Raw genomic sequence first — 25,998 nt, forward strand, 5'->3', positions numbered from 1 at the left:
TAACAGATGAAGCCCTAGAAGTGAACACCCAGGGACAGCAAGGGGAAAGGGCCAAGGACAGTGCCCTGGGGAACACGAGGATTTAAGGGAGGTGCGTAAATGAGGCTTGGAGGTGTCAGTGCGGGGACACTCAGGCAGTGGAACACAAGCCCCCCTCACCACCCCCGCCCCAGGCTGCCTTTCTGCATACAGAAGACCCAGTATAACACTTAAAAACATCATTTAAGTGGGAATGTAAATTGATACAGCCACTATGCAGAATAGTATGGAGGTTCCTTAAAAAACTAAAAATAGAACTACCATACGACCCAGCAATCCCACTACTGGGCATATACCCTGAGAAAACCATAATTCAAACAGACACATGCACCCCAGTGTTCACTGCAGCACTATTTACAATAGCCAGGTCATGGAAGCAACCTAAATGCCCATCGACAGGCGAATGGATAAAGAAGATGTGGTACATATACACAGTGGAATGTTACTCAGACATAAAAAGGAACGAAACTGGGTCATTTGTAGAGATGTGGATGGACCTAGAGACTGTCATACAGAGTGAAGTAAGTCAGAAAGAGAAAAACAAATGTCGTATATTAACGCACATATGTGGAATCTAGAAAAATGGTACAGATGAACCTATTTGCAAAGCAGAAACAGACACACAGACAGAGAACAAATGTATGGACACAAAGGGGGGCTGGGATGAATTGGGAGATTGGGATTGACATATATACACTACTATGCATAAAATAGACAACTGAGAACCTACTGTATAGCACAGGGAACTCTACTCAGTGCTCTGTGGTGACTTAAATGGGAAGGAAATCCAAAAAAGAGGGGATATATGTATACGTATAGCTGATTCACTTTGCTGTACAGCAGAAACTAACACAACATTGTAAAGCAACTATACTCCAGTAAAAAAAAAATCATTTAAAATCACTTGCTTTAATATACAGAAACACATAAGACACAAAGAAAGCCAAGGAAGCTCTCAGTCCCAGAGTTGGTAGTGTAGGGGGAGTTGAAGAAAACGAGCCTTTCCAGTCTCCCAGGGAAAGAAGGGGTGAGAGGACACAGAATATCACTAGGCCCCTGGTGAGTCCCGGTGCTGAGGCCGTGCATGCCCTAGTTCTCTACCAAAGGAAAGTGCTGATTTTCCTTGTCGTGGCCCTGGCCTTGCTCCCATGCTCGTCCTCCAGTTTTCAGAAGTCGTCCAGTTCCCAGAACGGCCCCTTCCTTTAGTTCCCTAACATTTTCACTCAGGGGAGAAGGCCGCTTTCCCTGCAAAAGGCAGTGGGCAAGGTGAGGGAGGGCGGGAGGTTGTTCAGGGCAGAGAAGATCAGGGAAAAGGGCTCCCATCTTTACGTTGGATTTCCTAGTAATAGCTTTCACCCTCTCTCCCTTTACCTGTCGTGGTGTCAGAGTCCCGGGGGAGTTGTCATCCTGCAGGATGGTGAGAGGAGATCTCCCTAGCACCTTGCTGTTTGGTTTCCATCTGCTGCACTTAGAACCTAGGGTTGGTAAGGAGTTAAAACAAGCAGCCAACATTAGGGGTTTACAGTTTACTTCTCCTCCATCCATTCATGGACATTATCCCAGAGCGTTCTCCCAATTTCTCTACCCCATACCTTGCCCTTAGATTCTGTACCTGAAGATCGAGGAGTCTCGGGGTCTCTCAAGGGCTTGTCTGAGTCCTGGCTGGCCATAGGGGTTTCTGAGGCATGTCCTATTTCCTCCTTGGAAAACACCTGCCTGGAGGGGAGCTCAGTCTGGCTCCAAGGTGGCATCTGATCCTCAAGGGAAAACTGGGTGCCCAGAGGCAAGTCCAGTTGAGAAGATGAAGGTGTCTCTAGGGGCAGAACAGGCTCTGGGGGAAGACTTAATGTGGGGTCTTCGGTCTCAAATACATCACTCAGCTGTTTCACCAGTGGGCTTGGGGGCTCTATGGGGGGGAGAAGTGAAGTGAGATAGTGACCCTCTGTTACAAATCATTCAGCACGGAGGAAAAGATACATGAGCCTTAGGAGTCATGCCGTGGTGGGTGAGGGATTGGGAAGAGAGAAGTTGATGAGAGGGAGCAAAGTGTTGAGAAAAGAGTGACATGGGTTCAAAGCAGGAGGATGGAGGCCCCTTCTGATAAAGCTGTCACCCAAGGATGCTAGGTGACAGCATTACCAGAATTCCCTGGGCCCAACACTTACCTCCGCTGGTCTTCATAGGTGTCCGTGCAATGCCAAGGGTAGGAGAGCGGGGATCTGAGTCCTGGGACTGCTTAGGGCCCTCCAGCTGCTCCCCTGCTGGCAGGTTTGGCTGAGGAGAGCTCTCTACCTGTCAGGACCAAAGGCTAGAACAAGTCTGGGCCCTCACTCTTCCACCCCCAGGTCTCTAGCCTCAGGTCCACACTCCAGACGGGAATTGCCAAGGCCCTCAGACACTCAGCCTACTTCACCGAGATTGAGAATGTGGAAAATAAGGCGGGGGGTGGTGGCGGGGAGTGAGCTCTCTCAGAATCAGGTTAGGCAGAGGCCCCCAAATTCAGACAGTTTCGCTGCCTCCCCCACCCCGATCCTGAGTACCTGGATGGGCCCTGAGTACCTGGATGGGAGTGCGCAGGATGCCGGCGCTGGGTGAACGGGGGTCCGCCACTCGAGCCAGAAGCTTGTTGTGAGGCGGAGGCCGCGCTGGAGTGACTGGGACGCTCTTGGCTGAGCCCATCTCAACCAGGAGAAATAGGATGGGGCAGGGCCCGGCCCGGGCGAGGAAGGGATGCCTGTGAGAAGTGACTCAGGTCTCAGTCCTTACCGCGACCACGTTCGCCCTCTGACTCCAGACCACCCGAACTTCCCCAGTTCGCCGCTGAGGAAGCGCCTGGCCGCCGGGCCAGAGGTCTCAGAGGGGATAATGACTGATACAGATGACAAGGCAGCTCCTTCCGGGCCTCCTGGGCCCTCTAACTTATTCACTAATTTATTCAAATCACTTACCGGGCCCCAGTTCCAGCTTTGGGTGCAAAACAGCTCGATCCTCAACTCCCGAATCAAAGTTTCAAACTTCCCGCCACGCCCCTGCCCTGACCCTATTGGCTGAGTCGATCCTGGTTCCTATAGGTCCGCTATGTGAGGCCCGCCTCCAGCGCAGGAAGCCATTGGGCTGGGAGGACGTCTATCATGGGGACCGTGGGGCCAATGGACGACGGCTTGACTTGCCAGGGGTGACGCCTCCTCGATAGGGGGACTTTTGTTCAGTATAGGGCTGCGAGCTGTCTGTCGTGAGACTTTGCAGAATGCCAATTTTCGCTTTTGAGACCTTCCGTTTCGAAATCAAATGATTTTTTAAAAAAACAGAATCATGAATTATTACGCTATTATGTACATATCCAGCTGGAGACGGAGTTATGAAGATTTTTCTGAGGCCAAAGAGATCGTAATCCTTATTGGTCGACGGAGTTAGCAATCACTCGACACTAACTCTCAAACCCCGCCTCATTGGACAGCCCCTTTTCAAATATCAATACTACAACTGCCCTTCTATTTCCCCATTGGACAGGTCCCCAGGAAAGTTTCTGGGATTGACTGGTTTAAACCACCGTCCGTTTCTGCTCTTCAATAGACAGCACGCTAATGGATTGTAGGGTCCCGGAGTCCCAGCAGCCAAAACTCCGGGGCCCACCTCACTGCTCTACGTGCGCTCTGCCCTGGAGGAGTGGGATTGGCTCTTCCGAGCATCGATTGCATTAGAAGCGCTTTTCATTGGCGATAGTCAAGAGCCGGGCAGAGGGCGGAGCACTAGCGGGCAGGCTCCGTCCAACTGCCATTCTCGCGCGTCTTTCCTTCAGCGCATGCACCTAACGAGTGGCGCTCATTGGACTAAAGGGTAGGGGGTGGGGGACTAGAAGCGGTGGGAGCCGCTGTGTGTGGAGGAGCTGCTGCCGGTGTCATGGCGGAGCTGAGTGAGGAGGCGCTGCTGTCAGTATTACCGACTATCCGGGTCCCCAAGGCTGGAGACCGGGTCCACAAAGACGAGTGCGCCTTCTCCTTCGACACACCGGTAAGCCCATTCCCCACGACCGCAGGGAGCACGACTTCCTTCCATCGCCCTGGTCATTCCGCCGGGGCCTGCAAGTCTTGGGCCACCGCCTCCCTGCGGTGCACCATGGGACTTGTAGTCTCCCACGCTACTTCTGCCGTTGCTTCGAATTCGCGGGAGGTGTCGTGTGACTACCGCCCCCGGAAGCCACCGCGCCCGCCTCACCCACACCCGGTCTCGTGGAGCACTGTGGGGATTGTAGTCGCTCACTCCCTTCGTTACCGTTCTAAGCCAAAGGGGCAACCCGGTTGCCGGACTACATCTCCCATGTGGACCCCTGCGAAAGCCTGGGAGTTGGCCTTGCCTATCGCGCGTGGCTCTCCGGGTTTTGTAGTCTCGTGTGGGAGGGATGGTGCGACTCCCCCCCATCTCCTCCCCCCCCCACGCAGTTCTGGGCCCGGGTTGGGGTAGGAGGGTGGGGACTGCAGTTCCCAGGCGCCTAGTAGTCTGGAAGTGGCCTTGAAGAAGCCCGGTTCTGAAAAAGGCAGAGTTAGAGAGCCTCCACCCATGGTTAATATGGACAGGGGCCGGGGAGGTGGGTCATTGGTGGTAGGGAGGGGAGGAAAGAGGAGAGGAAAGCTCTAGTCGTTTCTCCTTTGAGGTGAATTATGGCCGCAGCCCTCTCTCTTTCTCCCGCCCATCACAGAGAGCAGAGGGAACCCTTTTGAAAGTATTCCCAGAGAGGTGGTTTCTTTCGTGGCAGATACTAAGGCCCCTTTCCCATCCCGCTCCCACTCTTGACTAGTTAGGCAAAGCCGCCACCCACACCGTGCTTCACATTTTGCAGGCTCCACCCGGTACCTCCCTCCCTTCCTGCAGTTCTGCCTTCCTGTGACACCCTCAGGCAGACACAAGCCTCCAGCTAGGCCAGAGCCTGAACTGAGAGGGCAGCAGCCTGGCTGGGATCCGCCCCCCTCACCACCCCTCCCTCAAGCCGCTGCTGGGCCCTGCCCAGGGTGTTCAGCCAGACCAGCTCATGGCCGGGAAAACTGCAAGTCAGAGTGGAAAGGCTTCATTAATGCATCGCCAGTGCTGAGGATAGCAGCGTGATCTGAGGCCCAGTTCAGGATCATCACTGTGATTTGTAGGTTGCTTGGTTTGCTAGGCTTTGATCTGGGCCCCAGACAATGTGCTGCTTCTCTGAAGTCTGGCTTTGGCAGAGCTAAAAGAGGACGGCTGTTCAGAGCAGAGCTCCAGGGTTCCCAATCTTTGGTGGAATCAGTGTCTTCTATTTGCAACATAGGAGTTTAATCACTGCAGAGCTCCCACAGGCCTCCCAGTTTTATCAAGTGCACGCATTGATGAAGCACTGTCTTTCTCAGGAGGGAAAGGTTTTTTTCCTTAATTATCAACAGATGGTAGAAGTCTCCCTTCTTTCAGTTACCTACAGTGGCTCCTTCTCTACACTCCTGTCCCTCTCCTTAGTAATGGTTTCAATAATCCAAAAGGGGTTTTTGTAATCTCATTACACTTTCCTTCTCTCACCCCAAGTCAGGAGATCTCCACTGGTTGGCTTTGCTAACCAACTTCTGGCATATTTGATTATCTTCAAATTGGGTTCATGGTAGAAAGAGCTTATTTGACCTCCGTGATGAGAAATGCTCTATTTGTTCATGAACGTTATAACCCACACTGTTCTAGGGAGTGGTACAGAGCAATCTATGGGACTGAGAACTGCGGTGCGGTGCCCTATTTTTAACTCACAGCAGAGAATATTTCAAGGCCACTGAGGCTTTAATTCCAGGAAGAAGATGCCTGTCGTTGCTTGGATCTGAGGGAAGACTCTGTTGTCCAATTTCCTCCTCCTCCTTCTCCATCACTCTCTTCACAAGGGCACGGGTGGACTTGCTCAGTTTGGGGAAAGCCCATCTTCCCTCCTCAGCTGTGATTTACAGTGGATACTTGTCTTTCCCTGTTTTCTTCCTGGGTTATATGTGTTCTAGTTGTCTCAGAAGGTGTTGATAGATGGTTCTAGAAAGGGGATGGCTTTGAGGTTGGAGGTTGATGGGACTTCAGTGGGGATTTGGTTATTGGTCGGGGGCGGGCAGGGGGAAGCATCAGGGCGGTGACTGGAGAATGCTGGACTTCATGTCCTTGCCAGACTGGGTCCCAGTTCAGCTGTGAGCCCCAAGCAAGGCATTGTTCCCCTGGAGCCAGGCCTCAGCAGGCAAGGAAGGAGGAGACCAGTGTGGACCAGGGTTCGACTGCCTAGTAGAGTGAGGGAAGGGAAAGGTCTGGCCTTGCTGGGAAGCTCGGGCTTAGGTGTCTTGTTCAGGTGCTGGCATCTGTGCTTCTCCGGTCTGGAAGGTTTGCTGAATCTTGGAGGTCGGGTGGGGCTGGTCATGGTGTCCCTAGATTAGGTTCAGTGTCTGACATGGAGGTCTTTCCAAGTCTATGGTAGTTGATCCCCATTCACTCTCTGGATCTCTAGGCTCCAGGAAAGAGGTAAAGGGAGTTCTCTGCAGTATACCAAAGGGCTCCAAAGAAGGAGCAAGAAGGAAGAGGAATGGTGACTGATAGGTGTTGCTCAGCCCCGGTGTCCTTGTGGGTTGTTATCAAAGTCACAGGAGGATGGGGAGACTCTTCGCCAGGTGCCAGGTCCTAAAAGGCTAAGTGACTCGCCAAAAGCCACACGGTGTCTGAGGACAGACCTTTCTTCCGGAAGCCAGCAGTTTCTGACTGCAGGTCTTGGTTTCCCCTGGCACGGCTTCATCCTGCCTGGGTCCCCTCCCCTGCCTCTTGTCCTGCAGGAGTCTGAGGGTGGCCTCTACATCTGCATGAACACATTCCTGGGTTTTGGGAAACAGTATGTGGAGAGACATTTCAACAAGACGGGCCAGCGAGTCTACCTGCACCTCCGCCGGACCCGGCGCCCGGTAGGCAAGGCCTGAGGACATTCGGGCACATCCCACGGGGCCCCCGTACTGAATCTGTCTGTTCCATCCTGACCTCCCACAGGCCTCAGTTGCCCCCTCACCTATTTCTGTTGGTGTCATTAAAACCCAGCACTTGTGTTTTTTACCTCCTTTCTCTTCCGAGATTAGCCCACTCCATCCCGTCCATCCTCGTTTGTACCTCCCTTGGTGCTCGTGGCTGATGCTGCCCTTCCTGCCTCGTTGCAGAAAGAGGAAGACACAACTGCGAGCACTGGAGACCCTCCCCGCAAGAAGCCCACCCGTCTGGCTATCGGTGAGCATCGCTGCCGTCCTGTCCTCCTCCCTGAGCTGGCCATTCCTGCTCTTAGAGGTGCTAGGAAAGCCCCCGAAGGATGGGCCTGATCCGTGGCCCTGAAGCTCTGGAGGGGACAAGGTGAAGTGCTGTATCAGAGGAGGGGTGTCGACCTGTGGTGGTGGTCCTACTCCCCCTCTTCTTCCCTGTCTTACCAGGTGTCGAAGGCGGGTTTGACCTCAGCGAGGAGAAGTTTGAATACGATGAGGATGTAAAAATCATCATTTTGCCGGATTACCTGGAGATAGCCCGGGATGGGTTGGGGGGACTGCCTGACATGGTCAGAGATCGGGTATGAATACCTTCCTGCCCTACCGAAGATTCTAGGGCAGGCGGGGCCAGAGCAGTGATGTCGTGGGCAAGGCCCGAGAAAGCTGAAGACCACGGGGCTAGAGGGGCATGTGGGGCTGTGGGCTGGGTCCTGTCTCTCACCCTCTGCTTCCCCCAGGTGACCAGTGCGGTGGAGGCCCTACTGTCGGCCGACTCAGCCTCCCGCAAGCAGGAGGTGCAGGCCTGGGATGGGGAAGTACGGCAGGTGTCTAAGCATGCCTTCAACCTCAAGCAGCTGGACAGCCCTGCTCGAATCCCTCCCTGGTGAGGCCTGGCCCCTCCACCTCGGGGTGCAACCCCCAGAGCTGGGGCAAAGAGGCCACCCTCCTGGGGGTCTCGTGGGAGAGAGGGTCGGGAGCAGGATAAGGAGGGAGACTTGGGGGAGCTGAGCTAAGCGAGGGGACCTCCAGAGGAGAGGAGAAGAGAGAGGTCTTGGACCAGCGGGGGACCCACCGCTCCCATAAACCCCTGACCCATATTTCGGCTAATTTTCTTCTCCCGGGGTTAGTGGCTGGAAGTGCTCCAAGTGCGACATGAGGGAGAACCTGTGGCTCAACCTGACCGACGGCTCCATCCTCTGTGGCCGGCGCTACTTCGACGGCAGCGGCGGCAACAACCACGCCGTGGAGCACTACCGGGAGTCGGGCTACCCGCTAGCCGTCAAGCTGGGCACCATCACGCCCGACGGAGCTGGTACCACCCCGCCCCCGGCCGCCCGCCTCCACGCGGAAACCCCTGGGTCTTAACCGTCAACTCATTTCACATGACACGAACGAGGCGCGAGTTTGTTCTCTTGATAAACGATGAAAATATTGCAGTGAAACTGAATTTTCAGTTAACCTCCCAAATCCCAGTCCCCTTCCTAGTGGTTACCATCGTTATCTTTTAGTGAGCGTTCTTTCGAACCCGTCTCACTCTAGAACCTTACCTATAGGGTGGAGACACGATGAATTCCAGCCCTTATCCTGTTTCACCCCATCTTCCCGGACAGCCCGTCCCAGAAGGGCTTACGGCCTCACTGATGCTCGAGGGAGCCGAGAGCGTTGCCCTCACGGCTCGTCCTTCTGTCCCACCGAGGCCTCTCAGGGCAGGGGGTGGGGTTGGTGGTCAGGCTGGGCCTGAGCCGCCCCCTCCGACACCGCTCCTGCCTCCTGTGCTAGACGTGTACTCATATGACGAGGATGACATGGTTCTGGACCCCAACCTGGCCGAGCACCTGTCCCACTTCGGTATCGACATGCTGAAGATGCAGAAGGTGAGACCCCTTCAGCTTCTAGAATCATTTCATCGTTCATTGACTACTGCTGAGCTCCTACTATGTGCTGGTCACTGCAAATGAGACGGGGTGGCCCTCGCTCTCATAGGCTTATATTCCAGATAAGAGGCAGGCATTGATCAGATGCTCACGCAGATACGGGAGTAACTGCAGACTGTGGAGGGAGTGCAGGAGTTTCCAGGGGGCCACCTAGTCCAGGGGATGGAGGAAATGGCCCTGAGGAAGCGATGCTTGGGTGATCTGAGGGTGAGAAGGGGGGGCTTCAGCATGGATGAACGCTTCAGCTCGGGGGAGTTGAGTTCGTCTCATCCCCTCATTTGGGCAGAGGCCTGCTGCCTAACGGGCCCCTGGGACAGTTGCCTGTGGCCTTCAGGAACTTGCACTGGAGGATACCCAGTGGGCCTCCCGTGTCAGAGCCCATAATTCAGCACATTGCAGGCTCCAGCTGGCTCTCGTCCTAGACCCAGTGAGAGAACAGAAAAGACGCAGGGCTGCGTTCCTTAGCCTGACTGAGGTGCCCCTTCCCATGCAGACGGACAAGACGATGACGGAGTTGGAGATAGACATGAACCAGCGCATCGGCGAGTGGGAGCTGATCCAGGAGTCGGGGGTGCCGCTCAAGCCCCTGTTCGGGCCCGGCTACACAGGCATCCGCAACCTGGGCAACAGCTGCTACCTCAACTCGGTGGTCCAGGTGCTCTTCAGCATCCCCGACTTCCAGAGGAAGTGAGTGCTGCCCTCTCCCCGAGGCCGGGCCCTGGGCTCTGCGCCCCTGACACCCGCTCCTCCCCTGGCGGCCAGCCTCCAGGCAACCTCCTTTGGCTGCCCTCAGGACCTCTGTTCTAGCTCAGTCTTAGTTCCTGGTACTCTGCGAGGGGAACAGGTTCTAGGGCTGTATCATCATCAACCCGGCCACACACAAACCCACTGGTGGGGCCAGACACCCAACCTCAGGGCCCCCCGAGGCCTCTTGACTGACTCAAGGGCGAGCAGGTGGTCTTTATTTTAGGCCAGTGACATCAGGTGAGCACCTAACAGGTACATGGAGCATTTGGGGATAGGGGAGGGCTAGGGACGTGACGAGAGAAGAAAGGCAGGTTCTCAGCATAAGTGAGTTTACTGTCTAATTGGGAAGGCCTGGTACACGCGTGAAAACTTAGAACATATTGACACGTTCTGTTCAAAGAATATGAACCGTATTTATCCTTCTCCTGGGCTGTCTTCTCCCTTCCCCCGACTCTCTCTCAGGGAGGGGGCTGGAGTGCCCTGCGTGCTGACCGAGTTGGAAATGGGAGGGAGGGCAGGTTGCTGGAAAGAAGTGGACCCCCAGGGTCAACTGCGTGCCTCCCCCCTCTGGAGGGAACCTGTTCCCTGAGCTAGTAGATAATTACTCCCTTCCCTTTTCCTCTGGGCCTGGGCCCAAGCCCCTCCAATGATCCTTCCCTTTGCTCTCAGATATGTGGATAAGCTGGAGAAGATCTTCCAGAACGCCCCGACGGACCCTACCCAGGATTTCAGCACCCAGGTGTATGTAGCTAGTCCTGTGTGCCTTCTTGCTCCTCCGTGACCCCCTGGAGTGGACAGCAGTTTAGCCCCTGGCCAGCTAGAGGCTTTCAGATGACTGCCTTCTGGGCATGCTATCTGCCTTGAGTCGGGTTCCCATGGAATCTAAGGTTTTTCACATTTTAGAGAGTTGTCTAAGGGGGCTTTGTGCAGGGGCTGAGTTGGGGAGGATCCGGTGTAGACGGGTGTCAGGCGGAAGCTGAGTGGTTCTCTTGGATGTTAATGCAGGGCCAAGCTGGGCCATGGCCTTCTCTCGGGAGAGTACTCCAAGCCAGCACCAGAGTCGGGCGATGGGGAGCAGGTGCCAGAACAAAAGGTGAGTCTGGGCCTCCATCCCTTTCAGGCTCTGGAATTGTGGGGAAACTGAGATCCGGGAGGTGTCTAAAGAAGGCCACTTGGTGGCCTCTTGGGCCCCAGCTGAATCGCCGCCCTGGCTCTGCCTAGGAAGTCCAAGATGGCATCGCCCCTCGGATGTTCAAGGCCCTCATTGGCAAGGGTCACCCCGAGTTCTCCACCAACCGGCAGCAGGATGCCCAAGAGTTCTTTCTTCACCTTATCAACATGGTGGAGGTGAGGGCGGGGAAGGTGGTGAGGGAGGGCGCTTATCACACTCCTTCTGTCTGCTTGCGATTCAGTTCCCTCCTTTCTCCGTGCTGCCCATTCTTTCCTGTCAGCCCTAACCCACTCCCACCCCTGGGACCCCACAGCCTTCGCGCCCTGAGCTTTCCCTGCGAGGAGCAGTTGCACCTGAGGAGAGCAGCAAAGGAGTGACCCTTACAGTCGCTGGGCTTGCAGCCTAATGAAGGATGCACCCAAAGAAAACGATAGGCGGATACTTAGCACTTAGAAAGTACAGGCGCTTTCCCACGCAGTCCCACCGTGCCCGGATGGGCCAGAACTGGCGGGGTTGATGAGGGAAGGCTTCTGCTCTGCTCTTGCATCCCTGCACCTCTTCGTGGTCGCCTCTCTTCCACTCCCCTCTCTCCCTGACCCCCCGAGTGACTCTTCTAGGCTCCCACCCCAGTGCGTGGCTGCCCAGACCTCCCCACCCTGCCTCTCCCCCGTAGAGGAACTGCCGGAGCTCTGAAAATCCGAACGAAGTGTTCCGCTTCCTGGTGGAGGAGAAGATCAAGTGCCTGGCGACAGAGAAGGTGAAGTACACCCAGCGAGTGGACTACATCATGCAGCTGCCTGTGCCCATGGACGCGGCCCTGAACAAAGGTGGGCACTCTGCTCTCCCAGCGGGGCCTGGAGGCGGAGGCGGAGGCCTGGGAGCAGTGCTTGGGTGCCTTACAGAAGCAGAGCCCGCGGTCCGCCCTGCTCCCCAGCCAGAGGGCCGAGGCGGGGCTGTTGGGGGCAGGCGGGATTAACCTTGCCTGCAGCTGGTCAGCAGAGCTGTGTTGAGAAAGAGGCAAGATCACAGACGGACGTGTGTCCGGTAGGTTTGGGGAGGCGGAGGAGCTGAGGTGGTCATGGACTCAGAGCCAGTAGGGAGAGGCTAAGGGGGGAAAGAGGCAGCCCCCTCTGAGGGATCCACCCACCGATTCTGTCACCAGAGGAGCTCCTGGAGTACGAGGAGAAGAAGCGGCAAGCCGAAGAGGAGAAGCTGCCGCTGCCAGAACTGGTCCGGGCCCAGGTGCCCTTCAGTTCCTGCCTGGAGGCCTATGGGGCCCCCGAGCAGGTGGATGACTTCTGGAGCACGGCCCTGCAGGCCAAGTCAGTAGCCGTCAAGTAAGTCCTGTGGCTCCGGGCCCGCGTCAGGGTAAACCCAAAGATGCTGTCAGCCTTTTTTTGCATTCTCGAGTCCCTTTGTGGTCAGAGTCTCAGACTTGTATCAGTTGAGGCTGGTACCCTGGTCCAAGAGGCCCTAGCAGGAGTGGACTCGGATAATTGCAACACGTTACCTTGACCCGCCCCTGCCAGTCCCTCGTCTCTCTGGGGATGGGATCAGTTCCCAGGGCAGCTTCTCTCCGCTCACTTCCCCAATCCTGGCAAAGCACAGGCACTTAGTAACAGTCGTGGACAGGATTGAAACTTCCAGCAGATGATCTTACTTTTTGCTAACCCATCATTGGCATGCACTTGAGATGTGAAAGAGTCTTTGGTCTCCGGGATTTCAGCCATCTGCCCCTTTGCCGCTCCTGCCCGTGAGACACCCCCCATCCCCCTCACTTCCCCGGCCTCTGCTTCTCCTTGTCTACAGATGCTTTTGATGCCTGGCCAGGGCAAGAAAAGAATATGGAGTGTCTTCTGGGCTGTTAGGCCTTCTATCCATGACAGGCTGAGGGTGGGGCTTTCAGGAGAGGTTCTCTGGGTACCAGGACATTCTCTCTTCCCTAGGACCACACGATTTGCCTCATTCCCTGACTACCTGGTCATCCAGATCAAGAAGTTCACCTTCGGCTTAGACTGGGTGCCCAAGAAACTGGGTATGGTGGCTGGGACGAGCGAGGGAGGTTAAGCAGAAAGTGCTAGAAAAAGAAGGGGCCTTAACACATCAACTAGTGCTTCTCCAGCTTCCCTCTGAAAGGGGAAACGTTACCTTAGATGTTTCAAAATGTGTCTAGTTTGAAAAGAGCTGACTAAAAATATTAAGACTTCTTTGATTTTTTGATTTTTTAATTTTTTCACTACATTTTTTAATTGAAGTATGGTTGATTTACACCATTGTGTTAACTATTGCTGTACAGCAAAGTGATTCAGTTATATATACACATTCCTTTTTTTTTTAATACTCTTTTCCATTATGGTTTATCATAAGATATTGAATACAGTTTGCTGTGCTGTGCAGTAGGATCTTGTTGTTTAACACTTCTTCGATTTTATAGTTATGACTTAAAACCAAAAGTTATCTTCATAGTTTTATATAATTGGTAAGATGTTTTCATTTTGATAATCTTGAAACAGTTTTTCACGGGCCTTACAGGCCCCTGATGACTTTGCGAACTGCAGAATTAACTTCATTCCCTAGATAAGTCGAGCCCCACGGAAGTATAGAATCATTCTGCGGCGCAGTCAGAGGCTCCTTCCCGGCTCATGGCTCATTGGTGGTAGATCCAGGACTGGAATCCTGGTCTCCTGAACCCCGGCCCGTGATTATTTTTATTACACTGAGACCCCTGCAATGGGTCCCGCTCTGAGCAGCATCTTAGTACAGAGCAGGATGGGGGGTAGGGGCTTGAGATTCCTGGAGTGCTTATCCCCAGAGGGCCTCGGGGAGCTGCTGAGGTGACCTCTGTCCTGCTGTTCCACTTGCAGATGTATCCATCGAGATGCCAGAGGAGCTAGACATCTCCCAGCTGAGGGGCACAGGGCTGCAGCCTGGAGAGGAGGAGCTGCCCGACATTGCCCCACCCCTGGTCACTCCGGATGAGCCCAAAGGTAGCCTTGGTTTCTATGGCAACGAAGACGAAGACTCCTTCTGCTCCCCTCACTTCTCCTCTCCGACATGTTAGTGACTCTTCTTCCTGCCTGTCTCTTTCCCTTGCTGATGGGGGGGTCTTCTCTGCCTGCCTCCCCTTGTCCCTGTCCATTGTGTTTCTCCTGTCCTCCCTTTCGAATTTCCTCTGCCCTCCTGATGGACATGAGGACCAATAGAGAACCCCCAGCCACATCCTCTGTGTGGGTGGCTAATCGCCTCTGCCCTCGTTCACCTCGAGTTGGCTAGGGGCGGGGGCAGGTTCTCATACTCCAGAAACGGCCTGTTCTCAGAGAGTGGGCAAGGAAGGGGCTCCCTGGGGGACCTCTAGCCTCAGTTCTGTACCTTGAGGATATACTGCTGGCCACACGTGATGTTGTGTTGTCATTTTAGTTCTGGAATAAGGTGCCAGGCCATGGAGGAAAAACACCTGGACGGGCGGCTGGAAGAGGGCTGGGGTGGACGGTGGGAGCGAGGAGGGCCAGGGAGTGGCCCAGGGAGTCAGGCCCCTGTGCCCGCGCCTCTCCGCCAACAGCGCCCATGTTGGATGAATCGGTCATCATCCAGCTGGTGGAGATGGGCTTCCCGATGGACGCCTGCCGCAAAGCCGTCTACTACACGGGCAACAGCGGGGCCGAGGCCGCCATGAACTGGGTCATGTCGCACATGGATGATCCAGGTAAGCAGAGCTGGGGAGCTGGGGGGTGGTGAGCAGGCAGGGCCAGCACCCTCCCCCAAACACTTCAACCCCTTCACATCCGCAGATTTTGCAAACCCCCTCATCCTGCCTGGCTCCAGCGGGCCCGGCTCCACAAGCGCAGCAGCTGACCCCCCGCCAGAGGACTGTGTGACCACCATCGTCTCCATGGGCTTCTCCCGGGACCAGGCCCTGAAAGCCCTGCGGGCCACGGTATGGGCGCCCCCAGATGAGGACGGGACCTGTGGGAAGAAGCGGGTGGGAGTGAGGTTCCATCCCTCGTGAGCAAGACCGAGGACGACCTGTGTGGTACGGCCAGTCTGGGGCTCTGCCCTTTAGTGGCTGTGATAAGGGAGCAGAGGCCTTCACTGGGGGCTTTCTTGACCCTGACTTTGCTAAAAAATAAAAAGTAATGCTTCCCTCCTCTCCCAGAATAACAGTTTAGAACGGGCTGTGGACTGGATCTTCAGTCACATAGACGACCTGGACGCAGAAGCTGCCATGGACATCTCCGAGGGCCGCTCAGCTGCCGACTCCATCTCCGAGTCCATACCGGTGGGACCTAAAGTCCGGGACGGTCCTGGAAGTGAGTGTCCCGGGGAAACAGGACGGGCCTGGGAGAATCTAGCCAGTCGGCTTCCAGGTCCTCATCCCAAGGTAGCTCTGCTTCCCTCGGGGGGCACAGAGGTCAGAAGCTTCCTTCCACTGACGTGACTCCTGAAGGTGGGATCCTCTGGGGCTGATCGACACTCCCTGAAATCCCGTCCTGGGTGTGGATGCATCCGCCCTCACTGTCTCCTCCCCTCCCCCGCCCTCCCTAGAGTATCAGCTCTTCGCCTTCATTAGTCACATGGGCACCTCAACCATGTGTGGTCACTACGTCTGCCACGTCAAGAAGGAAGGCAGGTGAGGGGACGGCACGTGCCTTTTGAATGGGGCAGTGTTTCTGGGGATGGGGAGGGGCCATCCTGGAAGTCCTAGAATATTTGTGAGGGACAATAAAGCGTTGCCTGGTGGGGGGGCGCAGATTCACCAGAAATTGACAGAAAGCCTGACGGCAGAGATGGGCAAACGAGGACCCAAGGGCTGAATCCCGCCACTTGCTTTTATAAATAAAGTTTTTACAAGCACGGCCACACTTACTCGTTTATGTATCGCCTGTGGCTCTTTTCACGCTGCAACAGGCAGGCTGAGTAGTTGTGTCAGACCGGGTGGCCTGCAAAACCTGAAACATTTCCTGTCTGGCCCTTGACAGACAAAGCTTGCTGACCCCTACCTAAAAGGAATGGGCGCAGGTGGCTGTAAAGATACCACAGGGTCTGAAGACACCGAGTAGAGTAGGAATGAGCCTGTGAGATTGGGACGTTCCCTTGAGACAGGTGGCAGCTAGACTGTAGGTTTGGGGACCCAGGCAGAGAATGTTGGGAGCCTTCGCCCCAGAGTCACCAGGGTCAACTCCAGGGGCCACATCAGAGAGACTGAGTTGAGAATGCCCGGGTTGTTCATCCTTTTCCCCCACCCCCTTCCCCAGATGGGTGATCTACAATGACCAGAAAGTGTGTGCCTCTGAGAAGCCGCCCAAGGACCTGGGCTACATCTACTTCTACCAGAGAGTGGCCAGCTAAGAGCCTGCCCTGAGCCCTTACCACTGAGGGCGGGGGACAGACCACCCAGCATGAGGGATGGGCGCCCCCCTGCTCTGTACCCTTTTTCTTTTCGTCCCCAGTAGCAGGGAAGAAGCTAGTGGTCATGGGAGAATGGCCAAGCAAAGCGAGGGGCGCTCGGGAGACTTTGGGGATAGAGCAGGAAGGGCACAGGAGGGGCCGGCTGCCTGTCTGTGAGGAAACTGTTGCTTTCCTGCCCTTGACTCCGTAGTGCTCTGCTTCTCTGTGATCCTGCCGGCCTGGCGTGGAGCGGGCTTGTTTGTGTGTGTGGTGTGGGTGTAGCTTTGTGCAGCCTCTTCCACCGGAGGGGGCTTCTGTGCCTCCCCTCCCCACTTTGTGTTTGCTCCCCGTGTGGTCGGGCAAGGAGGGACATAAGGGAAATGGGGACCCCCCTCACCCTCCTGCCTCAGTCTTTTCCCCACCCTGTCTCTCCCCTGTCCTTCTCTGGAAAATGCCAAAATACAGGATGTGAATAAAAGTACAATGGCTCAATTGTGTCCTGTTTGATAACTTGGGGGAGACCGTTAACCCCCTGGGGTTAGCAGGAGGGCCAGTTTCTGAAAACTCCTGGCCCCAGCCCTTTGACCCTCGTGCCCCCTCATAGGCAGTTGTGTGCTTTTTACCGTTCTGGCGCTCTTGGGAGATTGGGGGCTGAGTGAGGTGAGCACTGGGGGAGTAGAGGAAAGCTGAGGGGTGCGGGCTGTCAGATGAAGAAAAGTGGAGTGGGGTGACACAGAGCACAGATGGGGTCAAGAGTCCTTCCTTCCAGCCATCACAGGAGAGGGGGCCCAAATGGGTACCTCCCAAATGTCCCCAGTGGCTAGGGAGCCCTGGGCCCCAGGCCCTGCAGTCCCTTGTCAGTCCTTGGCCCGCTGGAGTAAAAAGTGGGGTACTCCATGGACTTCCCTGGTTAAGAATCCGCCTGCCAATGCAGGGGACACGGGTTCGAGCCCTGGTCCGGGAAGATCCCACATGCCACGGAGCAACTAAGCCCGTGTGCCACAACTACTACTGAGCCTGCGCTCTGGAGCCCGCGAGCCACAACTACTGAACCCCGTGCTCCGCAACAAGAGAAGCCACCGCGATGAGAAGCCTGCACACCGCAACGAAGAGTAGCCCCCGCTCATCGCAGCTAGAGAAAGCCCACGCGCAGCAACGAAGACCCAACGCAGCCATAAATAAATAAATAAATAAATATATAATAAAATAATTTTTTTAAAAAAAGTGGGGTACTCCTGGGGGCAGGGCAGACTTCTGAACTGCCTCTTTCTTAGCTGCACCGTCTCCAGCCAACGTGGGCCGTCCCTCCGCCTCTGAACCCTGTTACTTGCCCAATTTCTGTTGCGCTGGGCTCGCCCTGGTAGGTCAAAGGTGCCTGCTCAGCAGTCAGGGATGTGGTCGCTCCGATGGGGGGAGGGGGTTCATTTTCCCAGAGTTGGGAGAGAAGCCCCTCAGGGCTCTGAGGCCAAGCCTGGGAGTGGAGTGGCCGGGCCTGCAGCCAGCGCCCCCCTCGGGATCCCTCTGGCCCTCTGGGGGGCTGCAGCCGTGAACAGGGGGCTCCCCTGAGTGCCTGCCAGGCGCACAGCTCTCGCCTTCTCCCCAAAGTGTGGCAATTGCGGCTGAAGCGACTGTGAGCCCCAGCCAGCCCTGGAACGTTGCTACAAGAATGGTGGTAACGTCAGAACTTCGCAACGCGGGCGGCGGGCGGGGCCGGGGGCAGGGCCTCCGCGGGCGGCGGGCGGGGCCGGGGGGCAGGGCTTCCTCGGGCCGGGCCAGCCATGGCAGAGGACGCGGGGGGGGCGGAGTTCTGCCTCTCCGCGCTCTATATAAGCGGCCAGTGGAAGCGGCTGCGCGCTGCTTCTGACCTTCAGTGTGCCGGCTTCATCGCAATGGCGCCCTCCAGGAAGTTCTTCGTGGGGGGGAACTGGAAGATGAACGGACGGAAGAACAATCTGGGGGAGCTCATCAACACTCTGAACGCGGCCAAGGTGCCGGCCGACACCGGTGAGCCTTGGCCAGGGAGGGCCGGGGTGGGAGGTCCGGCGTGGCGGCGCCCTCTCCCGAGCTCTCTTAGCCGGTGTCCGCGTGGCCCTGCGTGCACGGCTGGGGACCAGGGCTGTCGGGGTCCGGGCCTTGGCCCCGCGGCCGCAGGACCCGGGGTGTGTCGACGCAGAAAGACGGGGCCGCATCTCACGGTGCCCTCCGGCTGTGGGTCGTCGGGAGGATGGTGGCCCCGGGGCGCGGACGGGGGCTGCACCCGCCGAGAGCCAGGGATGGAAGCGGAGACCAGCCCCTGCGGGCGATCGGGAGAGGCCGGCGGCAGCCCGGTGTGTGGGGGAGGAGGCTGAGTACTGGCTTAAGCTGCCCCCTAGGCGCGGGCTCCGTGCGCCGCCGCACGTAGCCCGAGACTCCTCCCCGCGCCTTGCCTGGGCGGCCGAGTGGCTTTGGCCTCCTGAGCTACCGCTCTGACCCTTTCCCCTCGGCGGCCTGCATGACTCCTGCCTTCCGCGGAAGGGGCTGAGCCATTTGGGAGTGAAGAGCGATCCTACCGCTTTCTCCAGCCTGGAAACGGGAAAGCGCAAAGCCTCTATGAGCCAGTCGGCTCGCTGCCACCCACGGCAGAGTGCAGTCCTCAGCTCTTCCCCTCCCACGCACCTAAGTCACAGAACCCCGGGTCTGATCAAGAGGCATCCCCTTCTGGTTTATTACCCCCAAAGACACCAGTACAAACCCCAGGAGTTGGCCCCTTCTGCTTTTGCTAAAAATCCTTGCCTGGCCCGGTTCCGAAGGTGGGGATGGGCTATTTTAGAAGGGAGGCGGGGTCGGCCCCCAGAGAATGTTGAGTCTAGGAGGTGCCCAGGCCCAGAATAGCCTGGGGAAATCGGAGCCATAGCTGTTAAAAGAGCAGAGGGCAGGGCAAGGGCCATGGCCTCTCAGGGGTACCTGGAAGGCTCAAAGAGTTGGGTCCAGGCCCAGCCTGAGCTGCAGAGCGAACAGTGATTATCGTGCTGGTGTGAAAAAGGGCAAAAGCAGAACTAAGAAAGTGGTGAAGGCTAGGGGGCTCCCGAACACTGGATGGGGTCTGGGGAATGAAGGCTTCCAGTGACCTCATCCCCTCTGTCACCGTCTCATCCCTCAGAGGTGGTTTGCGCACCCCCCACCGTCTTCATTGACTTCGCCCGGCAGAAGCTAGATCCCAAGATTGCAGTGGCTGCGCAGAACTGCTACAAAGTGGCTAATGGGGCCTTTACGGGGGAGATCAGGTGAGGTGTGGGTGGGTGGTGGACGCAGCCCTCATTATTCTCATGAAGGGGAAAGCGACAGGGTGGGCTCCCTGCTGAACCGTGGTTTGTTCTCTTCCTTTAGCCCTGGCATGATCAAAGACTGTGGAGCCACGTGGGTGGTCCTGGGGCACTCGGAGAGAAGGCATGTCTTTGGGGAGTCAGATGAGGTTAGTAACCAGGAGAGGAGATAAGAGATGGCTTATCCCAAGACAGGTGTCTCACCGAGTCTGTTCCTCAACAGCTGATTGGGCAGAAGGTGGCTCACGCCCTGGCAGAGGGACTTGGAGTAATCGCCTGCATTGGGGAGAAGCTAGATGAGAGGGAAGCTGGCATCACTGAGAAGGTCGTTTTCGAGCAAACCAAGGTCATCGCAGGTATCTCTGGAGAAAGGGACCTTTGAGCCTAGCCAGGGCTACGGAGGCACAGAGGGTGGGGTCAGATGCCCTGCAGCCTGACTTGATCCCCACGCTGATTCAGGAAAGGGGAGGGTGAGAACCCTTGTATCCTTATCACTTCTGCTCCTGCCCTGATGGTATAGATGCCACTTGGAGTTCCTCTAACGGCCGCCAGGGGGCAGTAGGCCACCGTCACTCATTCCCTGGGGAAACAGCTGGCTATCTCCTTCCTGTTCACCCTTCCACCTGTGATCTCTGTCCCACAGATAATGTGAAGGACTGGGGCAAGGTTGTCCTGGCCTATGAGCCTGTGTGGGCCATTGGTACTGGCAAGACTGCGACACCCCAACAGGTAACCAAGCCCAGGAGCCCTACCCTCATCTCCCCTGCCTTGGTAGAACTGGAGGGTCATGGAGACCACCTGGGCCAACCCCTCATTTAAAAGACAGGAGAGGGGAGGGGGAAGGGTAAGCTGGGACGAAGTGAGAGAGTGGCATGGACATATATACACTACCAAATGTAAAATTAGATAGCTAGTGGGAAGCAGCCGCATAGCACAGGGAGATCAGCTCCGTGCTTTGTGACCACCAAGAGGGGTGGGATAGTGAGGGAGACACAAGAGGGAAGAGATATGGGGATATATGTATACGTATAGCTGATTCACTTTGTTATAAAGCAGAAACCAACACACCATTGTAAAGCAATTATACTCCAATAAAGGTGTTAATTAAAAAAAAAAAAAAAAAAAGACAGGAGAAAAGAGAGTGACATGTCAAAGGACATCCATTCCAGGACCTGGGTGGGATCGAAGCCCTGGTGTTCTATCTCAGATCCCAGGGTTCTTGTCCCAAAACCACACTCCACTGTCTCCACTGGTGCCCAGGGTTTTTGCCCCTTTGAGTGAAAGTCTTAGTCTAGCTTCTTGTTCTAGGCCCAGGAAGTACACGAAAAGCTCCGGGGATGGCTTAAGTCCAACATCTCTGATGCAGTGGCTCAGAGCACCCGCATCATTTATGGGGGTAAGTGGGTTTGGTTCCAGCCGGAGGTGGAGTGGGCTGAGAACCCGATTGAGTCCTTCTTTGACATGGAGGTAGGGCTGGAGTACCCCCTCCCATCCCTGCCCTCTCCCCCTCTTCTCCCTTCCCAGGTTCTGTGACTGGGGCAACCTGCAAGGAGCTGGCAAGCCAGCCTGATGTGGATGGCTTCCTTGTGGGGGGTGCTTCCCTCAAGCCTGAATTCGTGGACATCATCAATGCCAAACAATAAGCCCTGCCCATCTCTGCTACCCTTCCTGCTGAGACAGGGACTAGGTAGCTCAGAAGCCCAGTAACTGTACTGCCCCCCGACCTTCACACGTGCTTCTGATGGTGTCACCTGCTGCCTCTTGTGGCCTAATCCAAAGTGTACCTCTTCCTTTACCGTTTACACCCTACCCTGTAATGGTTGGGACCAGGCCACTCCCGCTTCCACTTACTGTAACAGTTGGAACTAAACCTGTCACCAAGGTGGCTTTTCCTTGGCTGAGAGGTGGGAGGGGTGTTTGCTTATGGGTCCCCTCAGTCCCCAGTGAAGGCAGGAGAAAGACCCCGTCCTGTCCCATCTCACGCCACGAGGGCAGGGGCTGAGAGAAAGCCCTGTCCTCTGCTGAGGCCGGGGTGCTGCTCCCTGCCACGGTGCCGATGCCTATGCCTGTGTGTGTTGTGTCTGTGAGCAGTCCTGCGTGTGCGGGAAATAAACACCTGGCACTAAGCCTTGGGGTGTGTCCTTCTTCACTGAACTTGTCCAGATCATCTTTTTCCCTTTTGACGCAGCCACGGGACCCTTGTGCAAAAAAAAAAAAAAAACAAAAAAACCACAAACAGGTTTCTACAGCAGCACATCTCTTACAACTTTTACTTGCAGAAATGTCTTGTGTACCAGGCTGCCACAGCCTTGAGTAACAGCTCCCTCCCTTCCACCCTCTGGGTGGCCCTGGGGCTGCAGTGCTCCCCAGAGCTTGGGGTGGGGTGGGACCCAGCGTGACGGGCTTCAGGCAGCTGGTCTAGGCCAGCAGTGCTGCCTCCCCCCGAGGCGTGGGTCAAGGCCCCAGCGCAATCTGTGGTATCACAGGGGTCACCGGTAGAGCAGGTAGCGCTTCATGGCGGGGGGCAAGGGCAGAGCAGAAACGTGGCCTAGCCGCGTATCCCCCAGGGCGTGGCGCACACACAGGCGGCTCAGGTGCAGAAGGGAGTGTGGCTCGGCTGGGAGAGAGAATGAGGGAAGGTAAGTACGGGTGGGGCCACCAGCCAGACATCCTCAAACCACGGGGTCCTGCCCAGAGTCCCTTCCGTTTTCCTGCTGCAAGTCTGCTCCCACCTCGGTTCAGGGGAGGTCTACGGTGCCCTGAAGTTCTGCATCTGCTCTTATGGCGGACGCATCATGGATCTCACACGTCCCCGGTCGGAGTTGGGGTGAAGCTCTAAGTAAGGCCGTCTTAAGCAACAGGCCGAGGCGGCTCTGACCGTGGAGCTGGCCCAGGCTTTGAATCCAGAGAGGCCCCAGAGCTGGGGCTGAGGAGGTGAAAGGAAGGGTGGCCCTCCTCCACTCTACAATAGCTCCCATGGGCTACGGGGGAGAGGCGGCCACCCTCTGCTGCAGACTCGGCACCTGCAGAACAGTTAAGTCCTCTCAGCCCCAAGGCCCTGCCTCCTTCACTGCTCTTCCAGGTGCCTGGACCTCAACGGCTCCTTCCTGGGGTTCGACTGAGGAAGGAAGTAGGTATGTGTCAGAGTCAGAGCCCAGTGAGCCGGGTACACACCGTGGGCGCCTGGCACCGCCAGTCCTCTTCCTCTGGGACTTGTACACCTAGCCCAGGACAAATCTAACCCTTTGCACCTCTTGCTCCACGGGCTGATCTCTCCTGTGAAGCCCTAATCCCCACAGGGCTTCACTCCATTCTGAGGGTTCACCTTTCACTAGCAAGTTGCTTTCCCAAGCCTTACTTTTACCTCTATGGCTGTTAGGAAGATTGAGTTAGCTAACAGCTGTGAAGACTCTTAGCCATTCCTGGCACTGAATAGGGGTAGGAGACGGGTCAGATGAAGGCCAGTTCCCTCTGCTCTTGCAAGGCGTTGAGCTTCCATCCCAAAACCACAGACCCCCGTGACAGAACTTACTCTCCCCACACCTGCCCCAGGCCTCACCTCTCCTTTCGCCCAGGTAGCTGATGCGGACCTGGCACTGGCCCCAGACAGCGCTTACTGCTGGATAGAGGGTCCTGCCCTTCAGTCCGCGGAAGGCCGGCCCCAGGTAGGTGCCCCCAATAGCGTAGCCCAGAGTTCCCTCCTCCATATCCAGAACCACCAGCAGCCTCTCCGGCACCTCCAGCTGCTCACCCTGCGGTCCGGCTGGATACCGGGGGGCCTCGGGCCCCTTGCTCTGATGGTACAGCTTCCCGCGCCCAAGGTCCCAGCCCCACGACTCGCTGTTGCTGCCCAGCAGCGCCGCATAGTGGTCAGCCTGCAGCGGCGCCAGGGCCGTGGCCACGCCCACCACAGCGTGGGTGCCCCTCTGCTCCCGGGGCCAGCTGATCTCCCAGGCGTGCAAGCCCCTCGAGTAGCCCCTCTTACCCCGGGCCCCATCAGTGCTCTGGGCCACGGGCCGCCGTTCAAAGCACAACCCCCCTTCCTTGACCTCGATGTTCTCTGAGCAGTCCTTGGGGTTCCAGCCGTGGCGCCGTTGGGCCCCCAGGTCAGGAGGGGGAGCCGAGAGCAGCTCCTCCAAGCCCTCGGGACAAGACAGGTCAGGGTACAGGGCCTGCGGGGTGTGGGTGCTGCTGCTGCCGCCCCCTGCCGAGGCTGTCTGGCCCATGGAGGTGAGGAGCTGGAGAACTCCCCTAAAGAGGCTTGCTGGGGCGTCTCTCTTCTGAAAGTCGAGCTCCCGGTCGGGATCGACCTAGAGAGGAGTTGGGAGAAAAGAGTGTGTGAAGCGAGGGATCCTGGAGGGGACTCCTCACCCAGGCGCCCCATCCTTTCCACAGGTTTGCTCACCGCCCCGCTCCTCCCTCTTTGCTCCCCCAAAGCTCCCAGGCCCATCACTACCCTGCCCTCACCCACCTGTCCCGGTCTCTCGAGACTCGCGAGTTCGCCGCCTTTCGGCCTGTCGAGGGACCTTCCCCCTCGCGCGCCCCGCACCCCTGTCACCGCCCTCGAACCTCGCTCGGCTTCCCGTGCCGGGAGGTCGCCGGCCCTCGGGAGCAGCCAGCCTAAAGCTGCCGAAGCGCGCCGGGCGCAGACCGCCGGCCTCTTCCGCCGCCAGCACCTCCCCCAGGCCTCGCCCCGCCCCGAGGCCCCGCCCCCACGGCCCCTCCGGGCGGTTAACTCTCTCATCGCCGTCTCAGGTCGCGCCCCGCCCCGAGACCGCGCCCCCGCGGGGCCCCTCGAGGGGCGGTTAACACTCGGCTCCGGCCTGGGCCGCCGGGGGCACGTCGCGCGTAGAGCCCATTCCCGGGCCGTAAACCTCTGGTCACAGTCCCAGGCCGCTCCTCGCCCCGAGGCCCCGCCCCCGCGAGGAGGCGGGCCGGGCGCTTGAATCTTACCCGGCTGCTATGGAGTCCGCCCCTGGCCGCCCAAGCTCGGAGTTGACCCTTTCATGGTATCATCGCTTTGGAGGTCTGTTCTCCACCGTCAAGAACTTTGAGCCTCCTGGGCCAGCAGCCCCTGAGCCCCTAGGGATATGGGACAGGAGGTCAAGGAAGGGCTTCCACTGTGGTGACATCTATTTCCGAGTCCTGGTGATTCTGGGTCACTGTCACTGGGCTGATCTTTTTCTGACCCGGGTTGTGAGTCAGCCTGCTCTGTGCCTGAGGCTCTGAACTCTTGAGTTTCTGGCTCTGAGAGGTAGGCGTCATGGGTCTCCGTGCTGTTCCAGCCTTCAGGCTACCCGTCAATCCATTCCTGAGCTGTCAGCCTCATCTGGTAGAGTGTGTGGACAAGACCTTGGCTGTGAGTGAAGCTACACCACTAATTAGTTCTCTGACCTTGGAGAGGTTGCCAGACTTCTCTAAACCTGTTTTCTCTTACGTAAAATGGGAATAACGATGGTACTTACCTCACAGGGTTGTTGTGGAGTTGAGATAATCCAGGTGAAGCACTTAGCACAGAGCAGAGTCTGCTAGATTGTTTGTACTCACTAAGCGTAGCTATTCCTGTTTCCTTAACATTTACTAGGTGCCCACTTTATAGAGAGGCAATATTAGTGGTAAATGATGCCAGCGGTGGACCCCGGCTGACTGGGTGTGAAGACCTCAAGGCCCGTAGGCGGGGGACCTTGGGCAAATTTACTAACCTCCTCATGCCTGTTTCTCCCTCTGCAAAATGGAGATACTATTGGTATCTACTGCATAGGCTCTAGTGAGGATTCAGTGAGGCTATATACATGTAAAGCACTTAGAACAGTTTCCAGTTCAAATTTAATCATTTGTGCTGAGCACTGAGGATTAAGCAGGGAATCCTCAAGGAAGTTACAAGGACATTTATGAAACAGTTTATCTATTGTGCGGTAGATAAAATTCTGGATATCCAGAAAGTACTATAGGAGTAAAAAGGGTGGGACTCCTAACCAGAGATCAAGCAGTTCAGAAAGGAAAGTGTCCTGGAGGAGATGACACCAGGCTGAATCCTTTTTTTTTTTAGTATTTATTTATTTATTATTTATTTATTTAGGCTGCCTGGGGTCTTAGTTGTGGCACACCGTATCTTAGTTGCGGCATGTGGACTTCTTAGTTGCGGCATGCATGTGGGATCTAGTTCCCCCACCAGGGATCGAACCTAGGCCCCCTGTATTGGGAGCGCGAAGTCTTACCCACTGGACCACCAGGAAAGTCCCTGGGCTGAATCTTTAAGAATGACAAGGAATTTGCCTGAGAGGTGGTTCTGCAGGACTGGAGGTTGGATTAGAGTTGCTGCATGAATAAGACATTCAGACTGAGAGGTCAACATGAAAATAAAACAGAAGCGGTAGCTGGGTTTGAGGAACTTGGAAGATTTCAGGGTTGCTGCAGCGTGAGATGCAAGC

The 25,998-nt window shown here is 56.5% G+C and overlaps 4 protein-coding genes across 11 annotated transcripts; 2 read left to right on the forward strand and 2 right to left on the reverse strand.

The window, feature by feature from the left end:
* Positions 1 to 929: 929 nt before the first annotated feature.
* CDCA3 (cell division cycle associated 3) lies at positions 930 to 3,124 on the reverse strand. 2 transcript variants are annotated; one of them, XM_036865096.1, is made up of 6 exons: positions 2,988 to 3,124; positions 2,599 to 2,773; positions 2,205 to 2,331; positions 1,652 to 1,945; positions 1,411 to 1,514; positions 930 to 1,284 (listed from the first exon to the last, which is right to left on the reverse strand). In XM_036865096.1, the coding sequence occupies exons 2-6, from the start codon at positions 2,716 to 2,718 to the stop codon at positions 1,129 to 1,131; spliced, it is 801 nt and encodes a 266-aa protein (XP_036720991.1). In that variant the 5' UTR covers positions 2,719 to 2,773; positions 2,988 to 3,124; the 3' UTR covers positions 930 to 1,128. The 2 variants fall into 2 exon arrangements, with proteins under 2 accessions (XP_036720991.1, XP_036720992.1); XM_036865097.1 differs by lacking the exon at positions 2,988 to 3,124 and having other exon boundaries at positions 2,205 to 2,327; positions 2,599 to 2,713.
* Positions 3,125 to 3,669: 545 nt separating this feature from the next.
* Positions 3,670 to 16,757, forward strand: USP5 (ubiquitin specific peptidase 5). Of its 5 annotated transcripts, none has more exons than XM_036865091.1 (20): positions 3,670 to 4,050; positions 6,840 to 6,965; positions 7,134 to 7,278; positions 7,476 to 7,609; positions 7,766 to 7,911; positions 8,156 to 8,340; positions 8,808 to 8,902; positions 9,456 to 9,649; positions 10,379 to 10,450; positions 10,715 to 10,802; positions 10,931 to 11,056; positions 11,554 to 11,707; positions 12,043 to 12,217; positions 12,827 to 12,915; positions 13,745 to 13,936; positions 14,440 to 14,583; positions 14,669 to 14,814; positions 15,034 to 15,187; positions 15,423 to 15,503; positions 16,133 to 16,757. In XM_036865091.1, exons 1-20 carry the CDS (start codon positions 3,940 to 3,942, stop codon positions 16,138 to 16,140), a joined length of 2,565 nt encoding a protein of 854 aa, XP_036720986.1. In that variant the 5' UTR covers positions 3,670 to 3,939; the 3' UTR covers positions 16,141 to 16,757. The 5 variants fall into 5 exon arrangements, with proteins under 5 accessions (XP_036720986.1, XP_036720982.1, XP_036720983.1 ...); XM_036865087.1 differs by having other exon boundaries at positions 3,673 to 4,050; positions 15,423 to 15,507; XM_036865088.1 differs by having other exon boundaries at positions 3,675 to 4,050; positions 13,745 to 13,867; positions 15,423 to 15,507.
* A 1,275-nt stretch (positions 16,758 to 18,032) lies between these two features.
* Positions 18,033 to 21,694, forward strand: TPI1 (triosephosphate isomerase 1). The gene is made up of 7 exons (XM_036865095.1): positions 18,033 to 18,269; positions 19,405 to 19,528; positions 19,632 to 19,716; positions 19,791 to 19,923; positions 20,211 to 20,296; positions 20,876 to 20,963; positions 21,092 to 21,694. Exons 1-7 carry the CDS (start codon positions 18,044 to 18,046, stop codon positions 21,208 to 21,210), a joined length of 861 nt encoding a protein of 286 aa, XP_036720990.1. The 5' UTR covers positions 18,033 to 18,043; the 3' UTR covers positions 21,211 to 21,694.
* Positions 21,695 to 21,832: 138 nt separating this feature from the next.
* Positions 21,833 to 24,492, reverse strand: SPSB2 (splA/ryanodine receptor domain and SOCS box containing 2). 3 transcript variants are annotated; one of them, XM_036864602.1, is made up of 3 exons: positions 24,039 to 24,492; positions 23,319 to 23,877; positions 21,833 to 22,184 (listed from the first exon to the last, which is right to left on the reverse strand). In XM_036864602.1, exons 1-3 carry the CDS (start codon positions 24,309 to 24,311, stop codon positions 22,057 to 22,059), a joined length of 960 nt encoding a protein of 319 aa, XP_036720497.1. In that variant the 5' UTR covers positions 24,312 to 24,492; the 3' UTR covers positions 21,833 to 22,056. The 3 variants fall into 3 exon arrangements, with proteins under 3 accessions (XP_036720497.1, XP_036720495.1, XP_036720494.1); XM_036864600.1 differs by having other exon boundaries at positions 23,127 to 23,877; positions 24,039 to 24,485; XM_036864599.1 differs by having other exon boundaries at positions 22,050 to 23,877.
* Positions 24,493 to 25,998: the final 1,506 nt, after the last annotated feature.

This window comes from Balaenoptera musculus, chromosome 10 (genome assembly GCF_009873245.2).
Source record: "Balaenoptera musculus isolate JJ_BM4_2016_0621 chromosome 10, mBalMus1.pri.v3, whole genome shotgun sequence".
NCBI lineage: Eukaryota > Metazoa > Chordata > Mammalia > Artiodactyla > Balaenopteridae > Balaenoptera > Balaenoptera musculus.